The sequence below is a fragment of the Gasterosteus aculeatus genome, chromosome 18, assembly GCF_964276395.1.
Source record: "Gasterosteus aculeatus chromosome 18, fGasAcu3.hap1.1, whole genome shotgun sequence".
Classification (NCBI taxonomy): Eukaryota; Metazoa; Chordata; class Actinopteri; order Perciformes; family Gasterosteidae; genus Gasterosteus; species Gasterosteus aculeatus.
The window spans coordinates 6,884,104-6,911,486 of NC_135706.1; the positions used below are offsets into that span (position 1 = coordinate 6,884,104).

Consider the following 27,383-nt stretch of genomic DNA (forward strand, 5'->3'; position numbering starts at 1 on the left):
TGAGGCACATTGTCTGACCAGTCTGCTTCAGTCGTATTTTCTCTTCCTTCAACCAGCATGATTCAACCCTCAAGGCCGTTTTGGTGGAAACGCTCCTCCGTCAGGCCCTTATATTTTTAGGATGAGCTGTTATTGTTCTGGTCCCTTGTATTTCGTGCCCCAGGATGCGTTTCCCTGAACGAGGTCAGGATTCCTGTTTTGTCATCATTATTGTACCGGAGAATAGTGCACTCGCCCACAATGCTGTCTTCTTTCGCCGGGGTTCATGGCACTTGTTTGTCTTCCATGGATACAAATAGACCTGAAATGGAATTTGGCTGAAGTTAAGGGAAGCTATTGGGGCAGAGAATAGCTTGGAATCAATTGAACTCATATTGAAGTTACCCTGAAGTCCTTTCCTATGGATGGACCAGTGGACAAAAAGAAAGTCCTTTAAAAGGAATTCCTTTCTTTCTCCAAATCCCAATGACGCATCATAACTAATATTATAATTAATGATAATTCAGATGCCTGTAGGGTTCAGACAGCAGTTTTTCCTGCAGGACAAGTGACAACTTGGACATCTTGGGCACATTTCTGAGAGAAGAAAGAACAATTAACTCTGAGCCATCAGTACTACTTAGCGAGCTGCACTCTGGCATACCTGCACACACACACACACCATTATCTCCACACGTTGAGAATATTTATATACTCCTTTGTATTTTCCCTCCTAATGAGATGCAATATGTCCTCGCAGAAGTTTAAAAAGAACCTCTGGACTGGGTGGTTTGTGAGGCTTTTGGGGCCATTGAAGCTTGATACTATGGGCCAGCTGCTGTGTCCCCCTGCTGAGAAGGAGCCCATTTTAACAAGGCAGGCCTATTGTCTTTTGCCAAGAATGACCATAGAATGTGGCAACTCCCTGGGTCACACAGTGTTTACCAGCGCGCGCGTGTGTGTGTGTGTGAGTGTGTGTGTGTGTGTGCGCTGGTCATCGGGGTGAGCGGTGGGACGCGGCTGTGGTTGCTTTCATTCGCATCACCATGGGAGCTCATGCCATCAGAGCTAATTACCTTCCTGGAAGGACCAATTAAGACACCCTCTAATGCCTCCACAACATGAATAGGACGGGGGGGCGAAAAGTGACATTTGAAGTCGACCGTGTGGAGAGACGGCTCTGTGTGTCGCTGCTTCAAGATGCAAATACACGGGCGAACAAACACAAACATTTAAACTCATTTGGGGTTCGTAAAAGCACAACAGCTTCCCATATTATAACATCCAGTACAAAGTACTTTGTTGGGATCGCAACATTTTCTGCGTAATAACGCCAATAAATCTGATCAAATTTTTTTTTTTAAATCATGTTGTAAACAAGTATATTCTCTATGTTGTGCAGTGGCTGATTTGAATAAACAATAGGAATCCACTGAATCAGTGGGACCTGGCAGGCTAGTTGCTGTTCTCTGAGCTCGTAGTGAAGTTTTTACGAGAAGTGAAAGAACAAATCCATCGTGTTTTGGATGCCGTACGGCTCTTTCCTCGGGTGCTGCTGAGAAAACCCAAACTATGAGTGAAGCTGTCACAGCTGCACCACAGCAGCACTGTGAGATCCCTCTGAGACATGGATTCGCTCTGTGAACAAGCGTGGTCACCGAGGCCACAGGAAGGGAGGAACAATGGGGCTGGGTTGCCTCAGACTAGAGGTGTTGGCAGCTTGTCGTTACAGTTAAAGCGATGGTTGTCGGTAGACTTGAACTCTGACCTTTTTTAAAAATACACATGAATTAACAAGTGCTAATGGGCTTCTGCACATCCACACGCTGAACTAAAAAAACCTATCGTATTCTTGACGAAGTGAATCAAAGTCTTTTGTCTCTTTCTTTAGCCGGAGGCTAATTCTACTAATGGGTCACTTTTTACAATATAAATTGTAATTTATTTATACATTGATGTATACTTCTAAAAGTCTGGCTAAGCATCGCATACACAGTAAAGCCAAACTGCGCCGCTCCCAGAATGTAGCTGTGGGCGAAGTTATATTCATATGATTATAAGTAGAATGTCAAAACCGGTATTTATGTCCTAGAGTATTAAATCATTATCTAAGCAGGTGAATGCTGCCACGGCAGGTGCTTTTGCTTCTAATCTTATTTCTAGAGATGAAAATAAAAAACCCTCCCTGCTGATGTCACTGGAAGACACTGATGAGGTTACTCAGGTGAAATACTGCTCCTGGGTCTGTTGATAAACGGATTGGGACCAGCTTGCTTCAGGCCAAATGTTCCACTTTGCAGAATTAGACATTTGAACTGCTGCCATATATTTTCATCTAAATCCCAATAAACACGAGTGAAATTTGTCACTCAGAAAAGTGTTCCATCGATTCATTTCATGTCATGTGGAAATGATGTTTACATTATTTGGCAATAACTGCAATGTATGTTTTATCAAAATAGATGGATTTTACTTATTGTTTCATTCCATTTAGTTGTTTGAATCCAGACTATAGTGTATCCGCCCGTACAGTCCGTCTCTGTCTCTGATCCAGATGCGATGGTGACTTTGCTGTTTTACAGGTTCCACTTTTATGTAAGATGATACATTACATTGTTATCCATAGTAGCAGCATTGCTGTAATGATGCCAACGTGTTTATTAATGTACAGATATTCGGGGTTCCCAAGGGATGAATCCTTAAGACTGATCCTGTGACTTTTTCCTGTTGGGCCGCCGACTAGTTTTAGGTGAAATTTCTTCTCAACTACTGCACATTGCCATAAAACTTGTGTCTGCTAAAACTGAACTATCTCACCTCACATGGTTATGCAACTTATACTAATTTAGTATATTACGAACCGCTATAAAAATCCCCCCAAATAACACATTTACACACACACGCACACACACACACTGCTATGTCTGCTTTTATTTACAACCCTGCCATCACTTGGTTTATAGGCAACTGGAATTAAAACCAACGTTTGTATTGTGTCCTCATCTAATGAATGATTCAGATTCACATTGGAAATTAGGATGAATTCTTCGATTGAAACTGAATTTGAGTCGACCCCCGGGCTGAGGTCAGGACACCCGAACGCTACTTCGGCCAAACGTAACCCCCCCCACCCGGACGCTCCGCGTGTCCTCTATCGGGTTTGACAGCAGCCGTTGTGTTCTGGGGGAGGGACGGAGGAACTCGTGTCCCTTGACGGCTCACTAGAGGGTGACGGTTTGGAAAGTCCTCTTTGACCTTTGACGTCGAGGCTCGAGGAATGGACAGTCCCCCCTTCCCTCTCCCAGCACCCTCTCACAGGCTTGTTTCTGGTTGTTTGACCTTTCAAGTGACCTCTGGACACTGTCCACGTCAGTCATGTTTTGGCTGTTGCCTGTGACCTGTGAGACCGGCGGGTAGATTCCACCGTGTTTATGTGAGATCAATAAAAGGCAGAGAGTCTACACAGATGAGGCTCCTTTGTTTGATGGCGAGGTGCAGCTGCTCGCTGCTGAAGGATTACACGCCGTCCATTAGCCCTCCATCTATAAAACACAAGGAAATAAAAGAAAATCCACCTGAGACCAAGTGTGATTTTATGTTGCTAAACTGTGCTGCACAAAAGTATTTGTCATGAGCAGTTTATTGTCAGACAACTATAAAAATACATATCTTCCAGGGTTATTCAGCGCTTCACAAACTCAAAATCCCAAAAGGACACTTAGATAAATCCCAAGAGTCACAAGATTATTAAACTTATTAGGAAAGAACAGCTATTTTAGTCAGAGTTTTGTCATTTGGTTCTAGTGAAGAAACAGTGGCTCAGCTGCTCAACGACGTCCACACAAGTGGCGAGAGGCCGTAAGTAGACATTGCTTTAAGAGGTCACAACTCGAGGTGTGTGTTGGATACTCTGCATGTGTCACAGACCCACGGCGCCCTCTAAAGCACAGCCGCAGCATGACGTTTTTCAGCGAGTAGCACACGAATGCCACACAGAAGAGTTACAGTGCTTTGCGAAAGTATTCGGCCCCCTTGAACTTTTCAACCTTTTGCCACATTTCAGGCTTCAAACATAAAGATATAAAACTGTAATTTTTTGTGAACAATCAACAACAATTGGGACACAATCATGAAGTGGAACGAAATTTATTGGATATTTCAAACTTTTTTAACAAATAAAGAACTGAAAAATTGGGCGTGCAAAATAATTATCCCTTTACTTTCAGTGCAGCAAACTCTCTCCAGATGAATGATCTGAATGATCCAATGTTGACCTAAATGACTAATGGTGATAAATAGAATCCACCTGTGTAATCAAGTCTCCGTATGAATGCACCTGCTCTGTGATGGTCTCAGAGGTCTGTTTAAAGCGCAGAGAGCATCATGAAGAACAAGGAACACACCAGGCAGGTCCGAGATACTGTTGTGGAGAAGTTTAAAGCCGGATTTGGATACAAAAAGATTTCCCAAGCTTTAAACATCCCAAGGAGCACTGTGCAAGCAATAATATTGAAATGGAAGGAGAATCAGACCACTGCAAATCTACAAAGACCCGGCCGTCCGTCTAAACTTTCAGCTCAAACAAGGAGAAGACTGATCAGAGATGCAGCCTAGAGGCCCATGATCACTCTGGATGAACTGCAGAGATCTACAGCTGAGGTGGGAAAGTCTGTCCATAGGACAACAATCAGTCGTATACTGCACAAATCTGGCCTTTATGGAAGAGTGGCAAGAAGAAAGCCATTTCTTAAAGATATCCATAAAAAGTGTTGTTTAAAGTTTGCCACAAGCCACCTGGGAGACACACCAAACATGTGGAAGAAGGCGCTCTGGTCAGATGAAACCAAAATCGAACTTTTTGGCAACAATGCAAAACGTTATGTTTGGCGTAAAAGCAACACAGCTCATCACCCTGAACACACCATCCCCACTGTCAAACATGGTGGTGGCAGCATCATGGTTTGGGCCTGCTTTTCTTCAGCAGGGACAGGGAAGATGGTTAAAATTGATGGGAAGATGGATGGAGCCAAATACAGGACCATTCTGGAAGAAAACCTGATGGAATCTGCAAGAGACCTGAGACTGGGACGGAGATTTGTCTTTCAACAAGACAATGATCCAAAACATAAAGCAAAATCTACAATGGAATGGTTCACAAATAAACATATCCAGGTGTTAGAATGGCCAAGTCAAAGCGCAGACCTGAATCCAATCGAGAATCTGTGGAAAGAACTGAAAACTGCTGTTCACAAACGCTCTCCATCCAACCGCACTGAGCTCAAGCTGTTTTGCAAGGAGGAATGGGAAAAAATGTCAGTCTCTCGATGTGCAAAACTGATAGAGACATACCCCAAGCGACTTACAGCTGTAATCGCAGCAAAAGGTGGCGCTACAAAGTATTAACTTAAGGGGGCTGAATAATTTTGCACGCCCAATTTTTCAGTTTTTTTATTTGTTAAAAAAGTTTGAAATATCCAATAAATGTCGTTCCACTTCATGATTATGTCCCACTTGTTGATTCTTCACAAAAAATTAGTTTTATGTCTTTATGTTTGAAGCCTGAAATGTGGCAAAAGGTCAAAGTTCAAGGGGGCAAAGTTCAAGTTCAAATACTTTTGCAAGGCACTGTATAATGACAGATGTCAACATCTGTCATCTCAACCGTTGTCACGCTTCTTTCCTTTTAAATCAGTAGAAGTCATCTCCCGGTTAGTTTCAATAATCACACAATATCTGACTTAGAAAATGTCCCATTCGGCAAAGGGATTTTTTATTATTAGAAATTGATTAATTGCTGAAACAGTTCAACATTCATGTTGCAGACACGCAGATGAAGGAGCGACTATAGCATGAAACCTGCAGATTAATCTTCATTCAGCTAATGCATTCGGGGAAAAGAAAATCAGTTAAGCAAACAATAACACATGTTTAACCAGGTTTGGTCTTGAATGACAATGTACAACAAATTCTTTTCTCAAAAACCAAGAAGTTTTTAGAGCATTGATAAAGACAACATTAAGGGAATATATATACACATATGTTCAGTACTGTACAAAGTTACAGCAAAATGGGACTTTTATTTATAAACTGTAGGCAAAACCTATGGAAGAGACAAAAGGACTAATGCGCATTCTTTCCAGCCAGATGACAGAACTAATGCAACTCACATGAACAACCTAAAGTAGACACTGTAGCTGTATCACATTTAAATTCTTATCCAAGATCCAAATTGTATGTATTTTATTTAGATATCTTCACCTTAAAGATTGCAATTAATGACATCCAGCAACACATGCTACACACAAGACAGGAGCTGTTGCTAAAACGGATTGCCTGTATTTTTTACTGCACTTTTTATTTATTTGTTTATTAAATGGCTTTAAAAAGATTAACACATTTTTAACAAGACTTTGTCAAACATCCATACTGTACAAAAGTTTGAAAATAAAACGATTGCAATACAAATTCCTGGTCTCAACAGAGCAGATCGTCATGAATCCTTTTGATGATCTTCGTCAGGACGTTCTTGGCTGGACTGAACGAGGACACAATTTCCTCGATCTGCTGGATTCTGCAAATTAAAACAAATATATATATCAACCTAAACAGCGTCCAGTTAGCGCTGCGCTTACGTAACAGCAGCAGTGACACAACCCTGAAGGGACCAACCACACCGGTTCCTTTCTCGAATGCAAATGTCCGAGCAGCACAAACTTCTGAGCAGTGACCTCTGCTTCGCTGTGTGCAGGTTCTCGGACCTCATTTTCCATCGACACCAATGAAGTGGGATTTATTCCTAATAACTTGACGGAGAATGTTGCTGCTTACAAATGAGTTTGTCTGATAAAGTTTGTTGGGAGCTTTAGGCTGAAGGAAACTTTATGTGTCACCACTTTTGACCAAGAAACGCAATCAAAGAAGCACTTACATAATGTTGAAAAGCACATTTCCCAACGCCCAAGAGCCAGGAAAGTACAACTTACATGTTGATACCCAACGTATATTTCAGTGAAACTTACGTTGTGTTTCCGATGACGTTTTTGAAGCTCTGTACTTGAAGCACATAGAGGTGGTTGACCAAACTGACGGAGAAGATCACTTCAAACTTAGAAAAGGCCTTGAGACGGCTGAAGACAATGTGCACTCTAGAAGGAGAGACAAAGGACGGATGTCATACGCTGTGATGGGAGCCTTTATTCTGCTCATTTCGCCTTACAGACCGCCGTACTGGCCGTCTTCTCACCGAGTGTCCAAACAGCTGATGTGGAGAATATCGAGCCTCAGACCTCCCCACAGTTCCAGCAGACGCAACTCCTCCCCGAGCAGACGACAGCGACTCACCACCAGGCCGACGTCGTGGAGCAGCTACACACACACACACACACACACACACACACACACACACACACACACACACACACACACACACACACACACACACACACACACACACACACACACACACACACACACACACACACACACACACATAGCAGCTCAGATCAATGGGTCACATTTACCGTGTAAATCGTTATTTCCACCAAAAGTAGAGCACAAATATGAGAGTAAACACGTTGACAATAAACACGATGAGTAGTTGCATCTGCAGACGTGCCCCTCCTGCGATAAATGGAGCAAATCTGCGTTCACGGCTACCTTTGGAACGTGTCTGCTCGTTGGATACTTCTCCGCCCAGTCGCCTTCTCCCTCGATGAAGTCGGAGAGCAGTTTGTGGACGAGGCGGGCGTGGCCCTGGGACTTCTCATCTAACGAGGAAACAAAATGCACAATAGCGCTTTTATCCTGTTCTGTAAACAGGAACGTCTCCAATGCTCAGCATGCGGCTTCATTACAAACACCACGCAGCCAGTAATGAGGCCACAGTGGTTTTTAGTCTCTGCAAACTGAAGTGCTCCCACAAGCTTACAGCCAGGTGCAGGTGTGTAGATGAGAAGGAGACATGAATCCAGGTTTAAGCTCACGTATATCCAGACACAATATTCATCACACATGTTCTGACATGTCACACTGCTTTCTGTATCGTCTTTTCTTACCATCAAGTTGAAGTTTAAATGTGAGGTGTGAGATTTTCCTCTCAGACTGATTACTGGAATCTTTTCCTTAGAGAGAAAAAACAATAATGAAAAAAACAAATTTACTTTTTGGAAAACTACATCAAAAAAGGAAACTTTGCTGTCTCTATTTTCAAAATCACTTTTCACTCAATGTCTGACAAGTGCACAGCCGCCATGTCTCCCTCACTGTGAGGCAGTTCCTGAAATGAATGTGGATTAGTTTGGCTAGAAGCGACATCCTTGTGGACAGCACACTAATTCTAATAGAAACCGTATGAATGCTGTCCGCCATGCGTAAGTCGTACAAGCTTATCCAAAGTTTAAAAACTATTTCCTGCTCAGTCTTTAGCCTGTGGAGGTCCAATTACCACTGGAGTCTTCATACAGCAGCTCCAGATGCACGGTCTTGTGGAGGAAAGTGTAGGTGGTGCCGTTGTCGGTCTTTTCAGCCAACTTCCATTCATTCACCCTGAGGGAAGACATGCACAAAAAGCTTTTTACTTTAACATCACTGATACGATAGTGGTCCGTGGCTACAGCCTTTTGTAAATTAGGTCCTACTCGTCCTGACTGGATACTTAAGGTATGAAAACTCATTCAAATGAGGAACTGACATATGCAGCACGCTGACGTGGCTCTCGAGCTTCATCGTTTCAGCTTTCAGCCTCTTCAGTTCTTTGGAGTTCTGCGTCTTCTGCAGCTCCAGTTGAGATATTTGTCTGTGGCAAAAGCAAAATAATTAATATTTAAAGTGCCAAAACATTAAAAAAGAAGATGCAAATTCATATTCTCGACTCACTGGTCATTATCGGCCAAAGCCTCAGAAACCTTTTGCATTTCTGTAATAAAAAAAGCATGATCAAGTATTCAATTCAGCCACATAAAATGAATATTTATAATAATGAAAAGGTATTACGAGTTACCTTCTTGACGTGATTTCAGACTTGGCTTGTCTTCAAAGCCCTTTTCTTCAATTGCAGTAAGTTCTAGAAGACGGGAAAAACAGAGCGAGTGCTCCATCATCACATCCACACCAATAATGACCCAAATGGTCTGAATCATGGACCAGTCATACAGAGAAGGTGGCATAATTTTCTCACAACAGCATACCGGTTTCTAACTCCTGAATACAGTCATCCAAACTTTTAAGCATCTCATCTGCTTCCTCGATTGTTCTTCTTGACCTCTGCTGCTCCTCCTGAGAAGATGAGAATTATCTTTAACCTTACGTGTTCTCATAAGATCCAGGATGTTGTAATTCAGTGCTCCTGTGTGTGGAGGCTCTTACCCGGTTAGCCTGCAGAAGCTTTGAGTACAACACTTCCTTCATCTCATGGGACTGAACTTTGCTCATCCTTCTGAAGACGTTATTTCTCTCTTTTAGTTTTGCACCAAAGGATTTGAACTGTGAATTCAAAACAAACAAAGAGGCTCAGGAGACTGTAAATGTGTCCCGTGAGTGTCCTCCTAGTAACTAAGTGCAGTCTGACACAAAATACACCGGGTTGTCCTTTCATACCTCTTTCTCTGAAGAATTTCTCATTTCTTCCCACAAAGGTCTGTTAACAATCTTCAGGGGCTTTTCCAGGTCCCACATTCGCTCTTTCAGCCTGAGAAGAGGAAGAAATAAGTTAGATTTTAACTTCTTATAACAGGATCTCTCTGATGCGATGGTTGACCCGGCGTCCGCCCCCCCCGCAGCTGCCTTTAGCTCTGAGGAAAAGGGCAGCGACTGGTGGGACGATACGACGGCGCGTGTTATTTACACGCTCTGCCGGTCGGGGGAAGACCAAACTGCGAGGTTGAACGGCATACTGTAAGCACAGTGGCGAATGAGTGGCAGGAACGTAGGCGTACGCACCCCTCCACCTTTTCTGTGAGGCTGAGGACATCCGCCTCATAAACCCTCTGTTGAGGATGGAAGATGTGTCTGTCTTTCAATAAATCCATCAGTGTGCGATCCGTGTCCGACAAAGGCTGGAAAAATAAAAAAAGTTGTGTTACTACATTGGGCTGTTTATGTATATATGATACACATGTTTTAATATGAATGAAGGGGAACGTACACGGCCAGGAAAATTGCTTTGCCGAGGATTATTGATGATGAAGTCTATGTTGAAGAGTTTGAAGAACTCCAACACTGTAATGGTGCCATCATTGAGTTTCTGTAATCAGAGCATTAAGGGCAATAAATGACTGAATTAAAAAGAAGGAATATTTCAAAGATCTCTTCACAACACAGGTCAACAATATACCCTCTGTACATCATTGGTGTAGTCGTCAAGCTGAGATTCAAACATGCTTCGTTTGAGAGCTGGAAAAAGGAAAAACAATGATTGACTTTTTTAAACTAAAGAAACCCAATTATGGTTGATGATGCTGATGTGAATCCATAAGCACTTACTTGATTCAAAGGTAGCTTCACATCTGGTGCTGCTGATGGAGTAATCTGGGCTCGGTCCCGTCACGCTCGGAGCATTAGCAATGTAACCGTCACACTCCACAACAACAGGAGACTGAAAAAAGGAGCATTTCCTTTACATATACAAGAACTTTATGGTGCTATGGCATTCCCAGGTTAAATCAGTAAACTAAGACATGATCCATTATTTGAGAATTCACAACACGACCCACCGTTTCAGCATCGGCGGCCGCCTCGGTGGACGTTTTCGTTCTCTTTTTATCCTCCTCGTTGGTTTCATCTACTGCCAAAGGTCTCTTCTTCCCAGGGGCGGAACCAAGGAAGTCCAGTTCAAATGCATCATCCTCTAAAAGCTCGTCCATGACGAACCCGTGGGAAGCTTTCTCAATGGCTGCCTGAAGACTCAAGTCCAGCGTTTCCGACATATCCCCGTAGGTCACGAGCTCTTCGTCGTAGATGTTGTCGTGGTCATAGGCGCTCAGTTCATCAGTGACATTGACCGCGAGGGTCCTTGTACGTTCTCCCACGGGACTCTGCTTCTTCAGATCTTCCGGTTTGCCTCTTTGAGGGAGTTTGGCCTTGAAATTTCCCACCGACAGTCTCGACATCAGTTGTTTGGTCTTCAGGTTGAAAGGAGTACTGATGAAGGGCTGTTCTCCTTGCGTCAGAGTTGGAGCTTGTGTACTTTCTCCTGTGTTTGCCGAGCCAATTTCAGGTGGAGGCTCCTCTACAGGCGGGTGCTTGTCGTCGTTTGTTTTTTCATCATGTTCTAGTCGAGGCACAGGTGCCGTGTAGGCGTCCGCGGCAAAATCAACAGGCACTGTGTGTATTATGTGGCTCAGGCGTCTTACTTTGGACTGAAGATCGGCCAAACTCATTCGCCTGGACCTCTGCGAAGTCGGCGAGGCAGTGCGCAGATTCTCCGTCTCGTGCAACAGAGGACCAGTTTGAGGTCTCGGTTCGCACCTGGCGCCGCTTTCATGCGATTGAAGAGAATCGTGGGGGTTTGTGATTTCCTCGCCGTCGGGTTTGGATGCTCCCAGCGCGTCACTGCTCAACTCTGGTGGGGAAGAAGGACACGGCAGTGGCTCGTCCGTTTCCCCCAAAATGCAGCCGGTCTGAGCTTCGGTCATGTGCATGTTTACATCGTCGTCCATCATGGTTTTATTTACACTGATCTCTGCGGCAGCAGGAAGCAAAGATGGAGCCTCCTTTATGGTATCCACATCGGGACTCTGTGTTTTAACAGTTTTTATGGAGGACGGTGGAGGAGGAGCGACTGATCTGGTGACCACAGGATGAGCCCAGAGGACACTTGTCTTACATAGAGACTTTCTAAAAGCCGGATCCACAGCATCGGCCGTCTTTTCTGCCGTTAAAGGATAATTCATGTTTTCATGGGTGGGTAAAATGTCAGCATCTCGGTGTGGAAGTGAATCGGACGCTGGAATGTGGTCAAAATGCACACTGAGGAACTGGGTCATATCCATCGCAGCGTCAGCAGAGGAGAACCTTACTGTTTGCTCCCAGCCAGCCGGTAAGGAGCCCGTGTTTGGGTCGGACTGTGGTTCAAAGCTTTTGGCGATGTTTACGGTGTGACAGCTCGTCACATCCATAGCGGCGTCGGATGCAGTGAACCTCACCGTCTTCTCCCCACAAGCGGGTGGGAAGTCCACCTTCGCCTGAGACTGCAGTTGGACATCAGTTGCAACGTGAGCAGGAGTTCTGGTCTCGTCTTCAGCATCAAACGTAATCTGATGGAGAAAGAAATGGAAAATGTGTCAATTTATTAGTAAGACAAGCAAACATTATCATTTCCTTATTTCATGTTTCTTTCAACATTTCAGTGCCACACATTACAAAAAAGAAAAAAGTGACCCCTTTATAAAGCAAAGAAACTAGTACATCACTGTGGCTCATTATTCCTAAACAACTGTTTTTCAGTCAGAATGTGGTGCTTAGCAAAGTTACAGAAATGTTCAGAGATATACAGATTTTATTTTAACCAATTTCTTTATTTAATCATCTAGCAGATGTGAAGAAATATTTGAGTTGTATAATATAAGCCATCCCCATGACATTACAGTTAATTTATCAATAAGTTCAAAATGTATTGGTTCATTAGTGCAGCATAGTACATTATGATGCTCAGGCGTCTTACTTTGGACTGAAGATCGGCCAAACTCATTCGCCCGGACCTCTGCGAAGGTGCTGAGCCGGCATCACTGTCAACGGCAGTGCACAGATTCTCCGTCTCGTGCAACAGAGGACCAGTTTGAGGTCTCGGTTCGCACCCGGCGCCGCTTTCATGTGATTGAAGAGAATCGTGGGGTTTTGTGATTTCCTCGCCGTCGGGTTTGGATGCTCCCAGCGCGTCGCTGCTCAACTCTGGTGGCACGTCCGTTTCCCCCAAAATGCAGCCGGTCTGAGCTTCGGTCATGTCCATGTTTACGTCGTCGTCCATCATGGTTTTATTTACACTGATCTCTGCGGCAGCAGGAAGCAAAGATGGAGCCTCCTTTACGGTATCCACATCGGGACTCTGTGTTTTAACAGTTTTTATGGGGGACGGTGGAGGAGGAGCGACTGATCTGGTGACCACAGGATGAGCCCAGGGGACACTTGTCTTACATAGAGACTTTCTAAAAGCCAGATCCACAGCATCGGCCGTCTTTTCTGCCGTTAAAGGATAATTCATGTTTTCATGGGTGGGTAAAATGTCAGCATCTCGGTGTGGAAGTGAATCGGACGCTGGAATGTGGTCAAAATGCACACTGAGGAACTGGGTCATATCCATCGCAGCGTCAGCCGAGGAGAACCTTACTGTTTGCTCCCAGCCAGCCGGTAAGGAGCCCGTGTTTGGGTCGGACTGTGGTTCAAAGCATTTGGCGATGTTTACGGTGTGACAGCTCGTCACATCCATAGCGGCGTCGGATGCAGTGAACCTCACCGTCTTCTCCCCACAAGCGGGTGGGAAGTCCACCTCAGTTGCAACGTCAGCAGGAATTCTGGTCTCGTCTTCAGCATCAAATGTAATCTGAAGGAGAAAGACAGTTAACATCATCCTTTTTTCGGACATTTTTCTTTTAACATTTCAGTGCCACAAGCCAAAAACAAGAAAAAGTCTGTGACCCCCTAAACTAGTGCATCGCTGTGGCTCATTATTATAGAAAATGTTTTCCAGTCGGATGTAAATGAATATCAGTGATAGCTTATGCTTATGAAAATTAATTGTTTGCAGAATGTGGTGTTTAGAAAAGTTACAGAAATGTTCAGAGCTATACAGATTTTATACAATTACTCTATTTAAGCATCCATCAGATGAGGAGAAATATTTGGGTTGGTTAATATGAGCCATCCCTGTGACATTACACAGTTCATTTATCAATTAGTTCAAAATGTATTGGTGCAGCTTTGATGTAGGTCTGAAGACGTATGAGGCAAAACGTGCGGTGCAGTGATTCATTTAGCAAACACATCTGTGTAAAAGCGAGGAAATGTTTAGGCTCACCTGATGTTGCGCCTTCGCCTGCAAAGGAGCCCATGGCAAGTTATCCATACCTGAATATAGACATGGGAAATAAGGAAGAAGAAGAAGAATTTAAAACAGAGAAAAGGAGTTTGTTATTTCAATCGTTACCATCTCTTTTGTTCCTTTCATACCTTCGCGGTTAGATGATTCCTGCCGTGAACTCAGCCCTGCTTTCTTCAAACTACCACTTGGGCTGCACGTGTCCCCTGTTCCCCACACGTGAAAGGGAACAGAATCATCTGTAAATGTGCCTCTTAGTTTCCGGCCTGTTTGAGCTTCAGCCATGTTGATGAACACATCCTCTTCTGCGCAGATCGTTCCCCCGTTCACTGAGTCACCGGTGGGAGGAGGTTCTGCAGCTGTAGGTGTCGTTCTTGTGACGGCGCGACGGCTGTGTGCTGAACTGTTTCGAGGCAGAACGCGTGTCTCGGCCTGCTGTTTGTTTAAAGGGAGAAACAAATTTTCTTTACCGGTTTTCTCTCTGCATGTGTCTGCTGTGTCAAGATTAGGGTTAAAAGGGTTTAATGAGAGATGGGAGGCTATTCCAAAGCCTGCTAACAGCAGCAACAATAAAAGCGCATTCAGTTTGAGCATTAGTTTGTGTCAGAGCGGCACCACGGATTCTCTTCGGGCTGAAAACGTAATACGGAAATTATCTTTAACTATTAACTCACCGTGTGTCTTTGACTCAAATCATGTAGAGATGGATTCCTCAACGATGTCATATCTGAAATTGGAAATTGAAATAAGATGCTAATTAAACTGTAAATGATTCATTGTATCATAGGTTATCAAATGATATCAGCATGCCCAAAACACACAAGTATTAAGTTAAAGCAATAAATGTGTTGACGTTGGAGCTTTTGGGCCAGTTGGTTGATGTACACATTAAATACCTTTAGGGTTGTATGGGGCCTGTGGTTTATTGATCTGCTGCTGCTGGGTCTCCTCTTCTGCCTGTGACACTCTGTTGTCGAGTTGAGAGTACATTTCTTGTGTGGGGAACAGACACTGAAAGACGTCATCTTCTTCAGTGAATCCCACAATGCCGCCAGCCGGAGTCTCATTCATATCTGTGCTTACATCATCTTCAGGACAGAGTGCCCTTCCATGACATGACCCACCGCTCTTCCTGGATGTACTTTGGGACTTCTCCATCACAAACGACACAGAAGTTGGAGCCTGATTTTCTTTGTCCAGGCCGGCCTTTTGTGCGGTCACCTGGGCCACGGAGCGGTTCGCACGGTCAGACGACGCAGCCGGCGTCATCGGGGTGATCGCAGGATTCGCGCTGGGCTCACTTGGTTTGGAGAAACTTGCGAGAAAGTTTTCAAATCCAGCGTCTAGAATAGGTGCTGATGAGATGTTCTCAGCTCCTGCATCCAAATTTCTGCTTGTGAGTACAGATACAGACCTAACGTTCACATTGTGCGCCGGGGTCAAAGCCATGGCACCATCACCGGCAGTGAGCATCACCCTCTTCTGTCCTCTGGCGGGTAAAGAGTCGTAGTTTTGGAAGGAAATGTCTAATCCTGCGTCAATGTTTATAGTGTGACTTTGGGTCATGTCCAAAAATGCGTCATCCGTAGAAAACATCACCGTTTTCTCCCCCAAGCCATAACCGGTGTCAAAGACGGCCTGGTGAAGACAAGTGGCCTTTTATCAGTGAACTGTGACTAAATATCAAGGTTTAAGTGAAGAATTCTCATAAACACTGTAACGAAGCATTGTATTAATACAACACATATTATTATAACAAAGCAAATCAACTACCGGTGCCTGAGACAGCGTCAAGACACACAATCAGCTCACCGTTTCACTTTGCTGAGAGGCATGTAGAGGAGCGTTCAGCAGAGTATCCATTCCTAAATTAGTGAGACTTGAATTTAGCAGGAGTCATCTTACACTGTAACAAATACTGTGACAAACTGTTTGACAGGAAATTATCGTATATCCCTACCTATAATTGGTTGAATCCCATCTTCAGTGACTTCCACCTGGAGCCTGTAAAGCAAACTCACAGTATTAATGTTGTTACTACAGAACGTTTTGACTGGTTTGGTGAGACTGATTAGAGTCAAAGATTAGATATAAACGTTTTTGGTTCTAGCTAATGCTGTCAACATCTTAAAAACATCAAGTCACTGTACCTATTTTGAGTTGCTGCTGATGCTGTGGAATAACATAAGACAAATATTATAAGCCGGCTCTGAAAACTAATAATAACTCAAATACTTTGACATACTAACATTACATACTTGAAGTCATTAAGTCTTGTAAAGGACTTCGGACAGGAGAGCCATTTTTCACATCCCTGTGAGAATAAAATAAAAATTAGGTTGAAATGTCAGTGCCCTTGCAGTAAATTTGAGCCTGACTTTATTGCCTTGCGTCTTACTTTGAGAACAAAAGAACATCGTTTGCGGGGGCAAAACTGACTCTTCTTGAGTTCCTCTTCTCCACTGGGTTGGCACACTCCACCTGAGTGAAACATTAAGTAAAATAAAAAAAACAAAGACGCCCCCCCCCCCCCCCCCCCCCCCCAAATTCAAATTGTGTGAGAATAAATACTAATAAATATATTGCAATTAGAGCTTGTCTTCTATTTCAAGAAAAAATCCCCAATTCTACATATGAACTTATATGAAATTTAGTTACCACATATTCCTGTTCTGGCGGTTCAGGAAATCTCACTGATCTTCGTGGCGCTTTTAAAATCTAGAAATGAAAAATTGCAGAGGTTATTATTCAGGCTCATGATTTGTTCACAAGAAACGTAAACCGTCTATATGACCATCCATGATTTGTAGTACTGACCGAAGAAATGCGCCGCCTGGAGAATCTACGTTCTTCCCTGTGAGGGCACATGAAACGCAGCATTCAGCTCTGATGGGTGTTTGGTTTTATGTCAAATGTGAATGCAGCCATGATCACAAACACGTTTTAAGGTGATGATTAGTCAACCAAGAAAAGCACGCGAGTACTTTCTTCTTACAAGTACAGCAGTTTTACTCACTCATTCTTGGCAGGATCCAGAGGCTCCATTTTCAACTGTAAACAAAGGGAAATACAGCTTGATACATCAAAGACTCGTATATGATTAAATGCAAGTTGAAAAGAGATGTCAGTGAAATAACGTAGCATGTAACAGACCGTTCTTCGTCTTCAGCCAAAGCATTAAATGAACAACCAAATAACAGGTTGAAGAAGTGATGATAGGCTGGGTGATGTGGGATAAAATACTTTTAAAAAACCTGTTAAAGAGTTTCATCTTTGTTTGGAAATAAATCGATGCTGTCGACCTGAAGGACTAACGTTATTCTAATGGTGATGGTCGACGTTGGCTGCATACGCATTTCCCCTTTTAATTTAAAAAGACGTTTAATGTGAAAATCGCACCAACCTCATCGAAGTGACGCGCAATAGTAAATGCACGACGTCAGGTGGACATGTTTTTACGCTTTACTCGACTTAATTTAGCTGACGTTACATCAATACAACTTCTTTACGCCGAATATTTATCCCACGAGTTATTATTTCTCGCTATTGGGTACGAAACATAATTAAAGCCCTCGGTAGAGCTATTAGCTAACGTTTGTGTTGGTCTTCCATTTAGAAAATGAACGAGAAAAATAACGTTAACTGAACCCACCCCCCAAAAAAGGAGTGCATACCTTGTAGTTGCGACCAGCTAATTCCCTGGTTTGTCTTTAACAACGGTTGAAGTTGTTATATTACTCCTTAACTAACACGTAATGACTCATATCGCTTATTTCTAGCTGGGTCGATGTGAACAGCTAACGTCAACGAGCCTCGATGCTAACGTCTTCACTTTTGAATTTAGCCGCCTCCACGCATGCGCAGTGAACCATTTCACTGGGTTTCTGTCTCGTCTTTTGCTGCTTCTTTCGGTTAGTGCAGCAGTGTTGACTCAACAACAATAACAGACTAATACGAATACGGGTTGGCTTGAATGTATTAAGGAATAAAAACCCGAAGAGAAAAAGGAAATAGAGAAAAGTAGTTTTTGACTTACCGGAAGTAACGTAATCAAACCGGATATGACCAAAGAGGGCGGGACGATTTTAAAATTCGTGCGGTTTGTTTTGGGGAATAGACTGTTGATGCCTTTACGTTATATACCTACAACATCCATAAAGGTAGGTTTTGATGCTGTTTTATCCAACCTTGCCTCACATATTAGTGTGCTTTCAGTGATCTCGAACGTTTATCTAGCACCCAGGCTAAGCTAACTAGACCCCTTGATACGTTACTTTACCGAAGTATTTAGAAACTCGCACCAAACGCCATTCAAAATGCTTCACGTTTACATGCGTAACTTGATCATTGAATACATAAGTAAGTTAAGACTTTAGAGGGCGCAAAAGCAGAACGTGTTTGAACATAGCAGTTAAACGATCACGTTATTTCACTACCATTTTACTCAACCAGCTTGTTTCATCATACAGGGGATTTTTCCTTGCTGCCGTTGCATTCATCGTTGCACAACAGATAAAGCAAATGTCATCCAAAATTCCAAGAGGTGAGCAGCATTTGCTGTTTTTGCATTGTGTATATTTCAATTGTAATTTAAGTCAAACAAAGCTGATGTCTGTTTAACAATGTTGTGTTTTTTTTAAGGTGTCAAATTTCCTGCCGAAATTAAGAAAACTGGTTGTAAATTAGAATCCAAAGACACTGTAACTGCAACAGCCAATGCTGGCCAAAAGTCAGATGGTATACTCAAACCTCACAAAGAAAACATGTCACGGTAAGACATTTGCTAATCATCACTACGCTCTGTTGTTGCATCACAGCAATTAACTTCATTAATTCAATTAATCTTATTCACTTCTGTCTGGCAGGAAAACGGTTGCCCCTAAAGCCAACAAAGGGTAAGTGTTACATTAAGTTGCTTATCCTTAACATGCGATGAGCATCGCCCTCTTCTTTTTTTACACAGCTTGACATTGCACCTGTTGTTAGTGTCTCCACCAGGTACGGGCAACAGACAGAGCATAGGGGGCAAAATCAGCACCTGATGGCAACCAACGACGAGCTGCAGAAAAACCTCACAGAGACACAGGTGCCGAACGCCGTTTCAATGAAGCACTTTGATGATTGTAACATTTACAATGTTAACTGCTGACAACAACTGCTTTTGTTTTGAACATTTCGGTTGTCCAGTGCATCTGACCGGTATCTTTTCCCTTGTTACTTTGCAGCAAAAAGTTGCTGAGTTGGAGCTGCAGTTCAGTGGTCTTGAAAAGGAGAATGCAGAGGTTCGGAAAAACCTGAAGGACTGTCATGTACTCCTAGTCGCTGCCAATATAGACCCAGGTTCATATTTACAGACTTTTTTTACTTGTTTTTTGTTGCAAACTTTCAGTTTTTTCTTGCTAAAGATGAACCTATTATCACTTTCATTCACAGTTTTAGGAGAAAGGGTTGGTGAAGATGCTCAACAAAAGAACGACAAAAGAAAAGAAGTTACGGTATGTAGATTTTATTTTAATTTGACTTAATGTTAGAAGTCCAGTCATATTTTTTTATTCTATTCACTTGCACAAATAACTACAAAAACATTCACTTGCTGCATAACATATAACCACTTAATTTAAAATGTGCGGGAAAAAAATGTTACCCTTTTTTTTTTTTTTTTTTTTTTTAAACAGTTCACATCTACACTATATTGTATCCTGCATATGAAGGGTAGCATAGGCAGCGCCGTGCAATGAACACAACTTTCATTGTCTGCATTTCAGAGTGTCTCCACAGACCTGCTGAATGAATTAAAGGTGTTTGGAGACACTGCATTACAGCAGCGTGCCCGCTTAGAGGTGAGTTAAACTAAACTTGGCTATTTGTTACGATTTAAGTGATGATTGCACTGTAATTTGAAGTGACCCTCATACACATTTCCAGGGAATCCAAACAACGATGATAGAACTCGCGAAAGCACGGGAACAAATGATGCAGGAAAGAGAGAACTTCTCCCAGGAGGCGTCTGAAATGGAAAGAGCCCTCGAGGAAGCAGAGGCTCTGCTGCTGTAAAATAAATATTTTCCTAACTAAAAAGAAGTTTTAAAAAAATGTATGTATGTTTTCATTTTAGTGTGACGGAAAAATAAATAAAAGATTCCTTATCGCTGTACTCTTTATCTCATATCCCAACCATTCAAACATGCTTTAGGAAACTTTTTTTAAAAACTTTTTTATATCAACAACTGAAGATATTGTTGAGTTGAAGATTATAGTCTTGAAAATGTAATTTAAATGACTGCATTCTGTATTCCTAGTTTGCAGTTCTTCTGATAAATAAAATAGTCCTTTTTTTACAAAGCAAATGATTGTCCTAAGAAAAGTAAACAATTTAGTATTTTCCCACACAGTAATTTTTAAACTAGTACACTTTGTAGTTCATTCTACCTGCTTGTACTCTTTTACTTTGAGCTGACTATCTTCCCCCCCTTCAGTCCCCGTCTGGCCTCCAGGGTTTTCCAATGTGGGGTTGCTGTAGGGGTTCTCGTTGCTGTACGTGCAGGTTTGAAGAGTGCTCTGGCTGACGGTGGATCCCTGTGCCTTGATTGAATTTCTTGGGTCGCTGGTGTAATGATAGTAGATGAACAGGAAGAAACCTGCCAGGCAAAGAAAGATGGTCACTCATACGGACAAGCCTTCAAAATGTATTGTTAGTTCATTTCTACTTTACACTCAATACTCATGCAGGTGGGTTCTTATTTAACCAGGTCATCCATCCTTTTACAGCTTCCTTTTATAATACAATTATATTGTAATAACCACGTTGGGTCTTATATTTGGGCATTTGGCTGTCAAATAGTTAAACCAAAATACATATATATATTTTTGACCATTTAGAGGAAGTGAGACGATTTGTTTTTAAAGTTGGTGAAGCAACAATTCCATATTGACGCATCAAGCCGTCACGGTACACGCTACACCCATAAATTTGGTTTTCTCTTGGTGTTGAAATGTAGCTCAGAATCCACCGTCTGTCTCTCAAGCTGCAACTTCCAAGGCTCGGTTTGGCACTGAGCAAGTTGCACAACCCAATTCAATTCAAAGCATCTCTCTGGAAAAAAAAAAAAAACACCAGGCTGCTTCGCACGGTACGAAGAAGTGCTTTGAGATTTGCAGTGAACTGCAGATGCGGGCAGCCTGATTTATGCGAGTTCAGTCATAAAAACCAACCCGTATGAGTGGTGAATATAAAATAGGATTCAGTTAAATCATCAGAAGAGTTGAGGACCTTGGAAAGAATTCAAGACAGTGAAAATGTAGTAGGCAGGGATCCGGAGGGGACCGTAGGCGGAGAAGGCGAAACCCCAGGTGATCCCCATCGTGCAACACAGTCCCAGGATGACAGTGATGCTCTTTTTATTCGTGCTCATTTCTGTGGCGACTTTTTGGTTTGTTGTTCTCTTGAGACAAATGAGGTAGGACAGTATGATGATGAAGGTGGTGAAGGTGAAGACGAAGATCAACGCGTAGTAACCTATGTTGACAATGTAGTGCGCGGTGTTGTCCGTTATCCAGCAGCTGAAAACACAAAGCAACGTCGTTAAAGGAAACTGAGCGTATAAAGAAATTGCACGATTCTGCGCATTCAAAATACAAACAACACACTCACATGGCCACATCGTCCTTGGGGTCACTGGTAGAGATGACCTGTTTGCCATATTTTCCCAAGCTGAGCATGATGATCGTGATCACGCTCGGTTGCACTGGAAACGGACAAAAGAAGCAACTGACTCCCAAACGTCGTGTACGACGTTCAGATCGCACAACAGGAAATAAAGACGCGTCCTCACCCCAACTGACGATGGATACTTTGAGTAAATAGTGACGGTTTCCAATTGTGCTGCGCACATACAGCAGCATGCACAGGTGGAAGGCCTGCGCAGCGAACCAGGTGAAAGTGGCCAACATGAAGTAGTGCATGAGAGCCGCCAAGATCGTACAAGCCACAGGATTCTTCAGGGAGGCCACAACGTCGTTGATGAGAAAAGTCAAGTTCAGCAGGAACACGGCCGACACCAGGTGGATGAGAATCAATGTGGATACACTGGCGTTGGTCTTCCTGTAAGAGACACACGTGATGCTAAAAGGCAAAGTGCGGCTTTTCATGATTACCCTGTCTGGTGAAGAACTTTGCATCAACATTGATTTTGCCTGAGAACACCTGCGGATTACAGCTGTTTGTGTCTGCGAGGACCAGAGTCCCTTTGATGATGTTCTAATTTTACCGCAGCAATGTGTCCGAACGTCGGCCTCCTCAGTCTTGTTTGGATAAAACAAGACACTTGAAGGAGCCTCTTTGAGTTCTTGATAATTATATTATTAGTATTTCTCACTATTGTTTCAAAGTTTATTCCCACTGAGAGCTGTAACTCAATGACACTTAAATATAAAAATATTAAATATTACCTTTCCAACACAGGGTTTTATTTGGGGCACATCTTTTTTTACAGCATGGTATTAATATAGAAACTGAATTCTTCCGCCCCCTTTTATCATTGATTAGTATTTAATAAGTGATAAACAAAAACGGAGTTCTGTAAGTAATATATAAACCCGTATTGGCATGAAAATCTTCATGTGATCATTCAAATTGAGGTGACGGACAGACGGGTCCGTATCCATTTGTTACGTAAAGCAGATGTTTCCATAGCACTCCTGCAACAATGATGCTATTCAGCAGTCTTATTTCCCTACACAGCAAATATTGGACATCATGTTTGGCTGTTTCGGAGGAGCACTTGTGTTTGCATAAATTTAACCAAATCAGCTGGCAGCGGATCAACGCGGCATCCACACGAGATTGGTTTTGTGGAGTTTGTTAAAGACTTCAGCACATTTGAGTCAATGATATTTGAATGAAAGACAAAAGCGATCAATTGGTCGGCTCATAACGTTTTTCTGATTATTGCCTTTTTTTTAATGATCTGAACTATTTTAAATCAGTCCTGTATCTTTTAGTATGATTTGATTAATCAGCGGAATACTCCAATCTCTCCACGGCTCAACTAACTGGTCGAAAGATGGTTTTCATTCCGCAGTTAAAAAAAGCAGTTATCACCTAAATGATATATTATATATATATATATATTATAATAGATCAATTATTCCGTAATCTGATTGAGCAAACATTTTTTCACACATGTTTATTTTTTCTGATAATTTCCTCTTTTGGGAAATAAACTATTCCTCCTGAAACTAATAAGGGAGGCATGTTATTATTACCTGAAAAGGAAGTGCATGAAGAGGACTATGGCGAGGAAGAACATGGACACGCCACAGCCGACCTGAGTGATGATGGTGAGCTTGTTCAGGTCTGAACTAGATATGCTTTCATTGAGAGGAACCTGCAAACAGCGAAAATTAAACACTTTATCACTTGGACTGGCATGAATGAGGACGGTTTATGATGCATTTCAACACAGAGAGGTGGGGGAGGAGGAGTCCATGTGTCCATATGTCCATATGTATGTGTTTGTGTGTTCCACTGGGAATGCCCAATGACAGGACGAAGCTTAATGTAACGGCAAATGTCACGAAATACGTAAAAACGTACCAATAAGATAGCAAAAAAAGTCAAGTGCGAGCACTGGCATGTAACGTTGTTCCCGCTTTGTATGGTCAGACATCCGTCCTCGGTCCAGTTTGGTCGGCTTCCTAAACGACAGGAACAGAGCGAGCAGTCAAGGCTGAACCGAAGCTGAAGGCTTCGTGGGTGAGAAGCGCTCCACGCAAATCCTACTTCAGAAACATGGAAAACACGGTAATATTTGGCCCAGATGTAAATTTCATGTTAATCAAAATCTAAATGTGTGAGACACACGTTAAACGTGACGAGCACGCAATGTCCATTCTATCCACGTGTCCCAGCAGCCACTAAGTAAGCCTCTCATAGGTAGTGTAGGACAGAAAACCTCGCATTTACCATCACCGCTCCAAGAACGACAAGATGGAATTCCTTCCTGCGAAAAACAACAAGACAACAGAACGGCAGTAAAACGTGCTCTTGGATGGCAAATAAACTCAAACAAAGAATACATATTCAATAATGCACAATGTATATATATACAGAGTATATAAATGTGTATATATTTCAACTTACATATTTAATGTTCTTGAAATCAATGCTTATTTTGTCTGTGAGATTGTTGATAATGGCTCCCATTTCAACCGCTACAACCTCATTACCTAAAATTGTGCTGTTCATCTCGTCCTGAAAAAAAGGGGGGAATCGACTACAAAATGGTAACATGTTTAAATATCCGGCACCATTGAAGGTGACGTTTTCATATCGTTCGTTACCGTATCCAGATTGGAGAATCGTAAAATGGCTCCAAATGGCACGTTGGCATTCAAACCTCCGGCCTTTTCAAACGCCTCTTTTGACAGTCGGACAGATCTCGAGTATTGAGCAAGAACGTTTTTATCTCCCAAAATCTGCAGGGAAGAAGACAAGTGTGTGATCAAAATAAAAGTAAAAAACACAGTGTCGATTGAGAGATTCAAGAGAAGGAAATGATTTACTCAAAGTGAATCGATTGATAATCCGGGGAATGACTTTGTGTTTAGGAAACTGAAGTACGGGACGATGTTGAACAAAAGCAACCACGCAGACGTGGACAAGAGGAGAGAACGAAAGACTTCGAGGTCTGAGAACGTGACCACATTGACACAAAATAACAAATAATACACCCACATTCATGGCGTCACTTGGGGACGCATAACCAAAGAGCATCTCCTCAAAAACCACGGGGTCTGTTTGTTTCGCCAAGATGCCCGTAACTCCTTCGCCCACGTTCAGGGCCGCCGAAGGGCCGTTGATGGAGTTAGCGAGGTCGCTCATTCCTTTCATGACTCCACTGTTGACGGAAGGAAGAACGTTCAATATGTCGACGATTTCACTATTAAACATTTCTTAATACATGCGTCCCGCTGTGGTAAACACGTGTAAATAGTCTAAACGTATTTTCCCTCCATCAATTTGAAATTGTATCAGGAATATTTTATTAGGACTTGTACAGAGCTGGAGCCGGCAGGTTAGCTTAGCTTAGCATTAGCTGAAGGGGAGAGGCAGAGCCTGAAGAATAACTAATTTCACAAACACGTCATCAAGTTGACGTCACTGTTGTATTTGTTATTTGGTGGGTAAAAATTGTTAACTCACAATACTTCCCCGTAAAGCCCAAATTCTCTTTCATATAAAACAGCACATTGTTTATTTCTGTGAATTGTCATCTATTGTCAAAGCACAAGCTGATGCCTCCTGATATTGTTGTGGGTGAAAAGTCTGTCTGCTTTGAAAAGAACTAGTCTGATCTCTTCTCATCTCTCTCGTCCAAGACAGCAAATCAAAGCATGTTTCCCAAAATATCTTACGCAGCTTGGGCAGCGTTGACTTTTCCTCCTTCTGTATGTGTGAAATTTGAAACCACCGTAACTTCACTGTCAGGCTTCTTTACTGGATTATCACAATTCAGACAGTCACGGCTTGTTATATTCATCCTGTAGATGTTCGTTAGATCTGAAAGGAAAGGACATCTGTTCATTTCTCAAGTGCTCAATGCCGTAAAGTAAGATAGACAGTTGGTGCCATTTAAAGCCGGCATCTGCAGCTCGACAAGCGTAACGTGCTTTACTTTACTGCACAAAAAGGCAAGAAATTAAAAAACACACAATTGTTGCTTCTGTGAGAGGAACTCACTCATTCGGGTGCATTGGCTTGCATCATAACTACTTTTTTTGCACTGGGTCTTTGGATCCAAACATGTAATCTGGCAAGGAACTACGAAGAAAAACACTTTCAGTATCTTCACGTATGCAGTCAAAAAAAAAAGCGGGACAAAGCTACAGAAGGTAGGCAGATCGGATGTATCTAACAAACTCTTTGAAATGACTGTTTTCAGTTAGAGTAGGTGACACTGTAAGGAAAGGTCAAAAACAAAAGACCTGATCGTTTGTAATACCTTTATAAACACTACAACTGAAATGTAAAAGAAAGCTGTTTACCTCTGGCAGTGTCATTACTGCAAGACTCTAAACCTAAATAAGAAACATCTGTATTGACAAAAACAAATCATGGAATTAGAATGTCTTCTCGTCAGCCCTCTGCACTGAATGATGAATGGTGAACAGAATGTTGCACACAACATCCAATGCTGACATAAGACAATGCAATGTCACCTGGGAAGCCAGATGTGTTGCACGGCATCTCTTCCATGACATACAGCAGCAATTTCCGCCTGATGTAAAATTTTGGAAAGTGTATTACAGAAGAACTGTTACAGTCCTCCATTTCAGGAAATTCCTCCCCAAATGTTTCTATCAATTAAAGACACAACAACAGTTGAATGTATATTTTGTGTAAAGTGCAAATGTAAATGCAAAAATTATTAGTGCAAAACGTTTGTGGTACTCACGTGGTCTTGATTTTTTTTTTTGCACAAACAGTATGCAACTCATATTCGCAGAGAAGAGTTTAGGAACGCTGCCTTTGAACATCATGTAGTAAGAGAAACAAAGCAGAGCAAAAAGGCCCAGTCTGTCTATGCACTTTAACAACAGCCAGGTCATCAGTCCGGTATCGACTATTTTATCCATACAATATACATACTATACAACTACTACCTGTCCAGGTGCACCTTTCCTCCAAATTCTGTTCCTCAAACACACTCAACTGCTACCATAGTTAAAAGTTTTGATTAATAGTACTCACTGTGATTCCAATATTTATCTGCAGAGATGAAGGCACTGAAGTTATCAGCCACAACAACATGTGCCGTCTTCTGGGTCAAACAGTCTTTGAGTTTGTTACAGGCACCTACTGTATATCAAATGAAAAATGAGCCATCCTTCACACACGTTAATAACCATATTAGATGTTAGAAAGATAGGAAGGCATTCCTGGGGAGAGTAATGCAGTAGGATTTGTGGAGACAACTAGACCTTATTATTTGCAGATTACTCACAAACTGGATAAATCCACAAAAGGCCCACGAACAAAACCCAAGTCATCCGGCTCATGTTGTTTGATGGCATTAGCTCTCTGTCAGGACGTGTGATCTCTTCCCTGATACAGAAGATGAATAAGAAGTGCATGTCCAAAGTACCTTTTCCATACAGATTATTAGCAAGCAGCATTTTATTTAATTCTTACCTGTCTGTTGTTGAAGTAGCATAAAGCACTGAGCAGCAAAAGAGTGACGACTGTACCGTTCCAACTGCACACCATGGCTTACTTACTTTGCATAAAGCATTTTGTTTTACAAATATATCGTTCCAGGAAGCTGTTCTGTGCCCCTCTCTTTTGCAAAATAACCAAAACAAGATCACATTTGGA

The 27,383-nt window shown here is 42.3% G+C and overlaps 3 protein-coding genes across 6 annotated transcripts; 1 reads left to right on the forward strand and 2 right to left on the reverse strand.

Moving 5' to 3' along the window:
* Positions 1-5,713: 5,713 nt before the first annotated feature.
* knl1 (kinetochore scaffold 1) lies at positions 5,714-18,016 on the reverse strand. Of its 2 annotated transcripts, none has more exons than XM_040160659.2 (31): positions 17,683-18,016; positions 17,025-17,059; positions 16,826-16,862; positions 16,667-16,726; positions 16,407-16,489; positions 16,267-16,322; positions 16,159-16,180; positions 15,969-16,012; positions 15,821-15,873; positions 14,905-15,646; positions 14,683-14,735; positions 14,140-14,443; positions 13,988-14,037; positions 12,638-13,513; positions 10,689-12,230; positions 10,459-10,570; positions 10,310-10,368; positions 10,121-10,219; positions 9,916-10,031; positions 9,574-9,664; positions 9,343-9,459; positions 9,165-9,252; positions 8,978-9,040; positions 8,854-8,893; positions 8,669-8,773; positions 8,423-8,523; positions 8,034-8,099; positions 7,636-7,745; positions 7,223-7,344; positions 6,999-7,124; positions 5,714-6,550 (listed from the first exon to the last, which is right to left on the reverse strand). In XM_040160659.2, the coding sequence occupies exons 2-31, from the start codon at positions 17,051-17,053 to the stop codon at positions 6,454-6,456; spliced, it is 5,463 nt and encodes a 1,820-aa protein (XP_040016593.2). In that variant the 5' UTR covers positions 17,054-17,059; positions 17,683-18,016; the 3' UTR covers positions 5,714-6,453. The 2 variants fall into 2 exon arrangements, with proteins under 2 accessions (XP_040016593.2, XP_040016594.2); XM_040160660.2 differs by having other exon boundaries at positions 14,140-14,440; positions 17,683-18,015.
* On the forward strand, positions 17,418-20,162 carry knstrn (kinetochore localized astrin (SPAG5) binding protein). The gene is made up of 9 exons (XM_040160666.2): positions 17,418-18,168; positions 18,478-18,551; positions 18,650-18,779; positions 18,874-18,903; positions 18,995-19,094; positions 19,234-19,348; positions 19,442-19,503; positions 19,774-19,848; positions 19,934-20,162. The coding sequence occupies exons 2-9, from the start codon at positions 18,530-18,532 to the stop codon at positions 20,060-20,062; spliced, it is 663 nt and encodes a 220-aa protein (XP_040016600.2). The 5' UTR covers positions 17,418-18,168; positions 18,478-18,529; the 3' UTR covers positions 20,063-20,162.
* Positions 19,499-27,357, reverse strand: LOC120808066 (adhesion G protein-coupled receptor G3-like). 3 transcript variants are annotated; one of them, XM_040160664.2, is made up of 18 exons: positions 27,201-27,357; positions 27,013-27,113; positions 26,760-26,864; positions 26,464-26,535; positions 26,228-26,365; positions 26,054-26,101; positions 25,749-25,829; positions 25,424-25,568; positions 24,744-24,906; positions 24,350-24,484; positions 24,150-24,260; positions 23,973-24,009; positions 23,604-23,704; positions 23,273-23,394; positions 21,841-22,109; positions 21,660-21,753; positions 21,279-21,568; positions 19,499-20,646 (listed from the first exon to the last, which is right to left on the reverse strand). In XM_040160664.2, the coding sequence occupies exons 2-18, from the start codon at positions 27,080-27,082 to the stop codon at positions 20,429-20,431; spliced, it is 2,199 nt and encodes a 732-aa protein (XP_040016598.2). In that variant the 5' UTR covers positions 27,083-27,113; positions 27,201-27,357; the 3' UTR covers positions 19,499-20,428. The 3 variants fall into 3 exon arrangements, with proteins under 3 accessions (XP_040016598.2, XP_040016597.2, XP_040016599.2); XM_040160663.2 differs by having other exon boundaries at positions 26,760-26,867; XM_040160665.2 differs by lacking the exon at positions 25,749-25,829 and having other exon boundaries at positions 26,760-26,867.
* Positions 27,358-27,383: the final 26 nt, after the last annotated feature.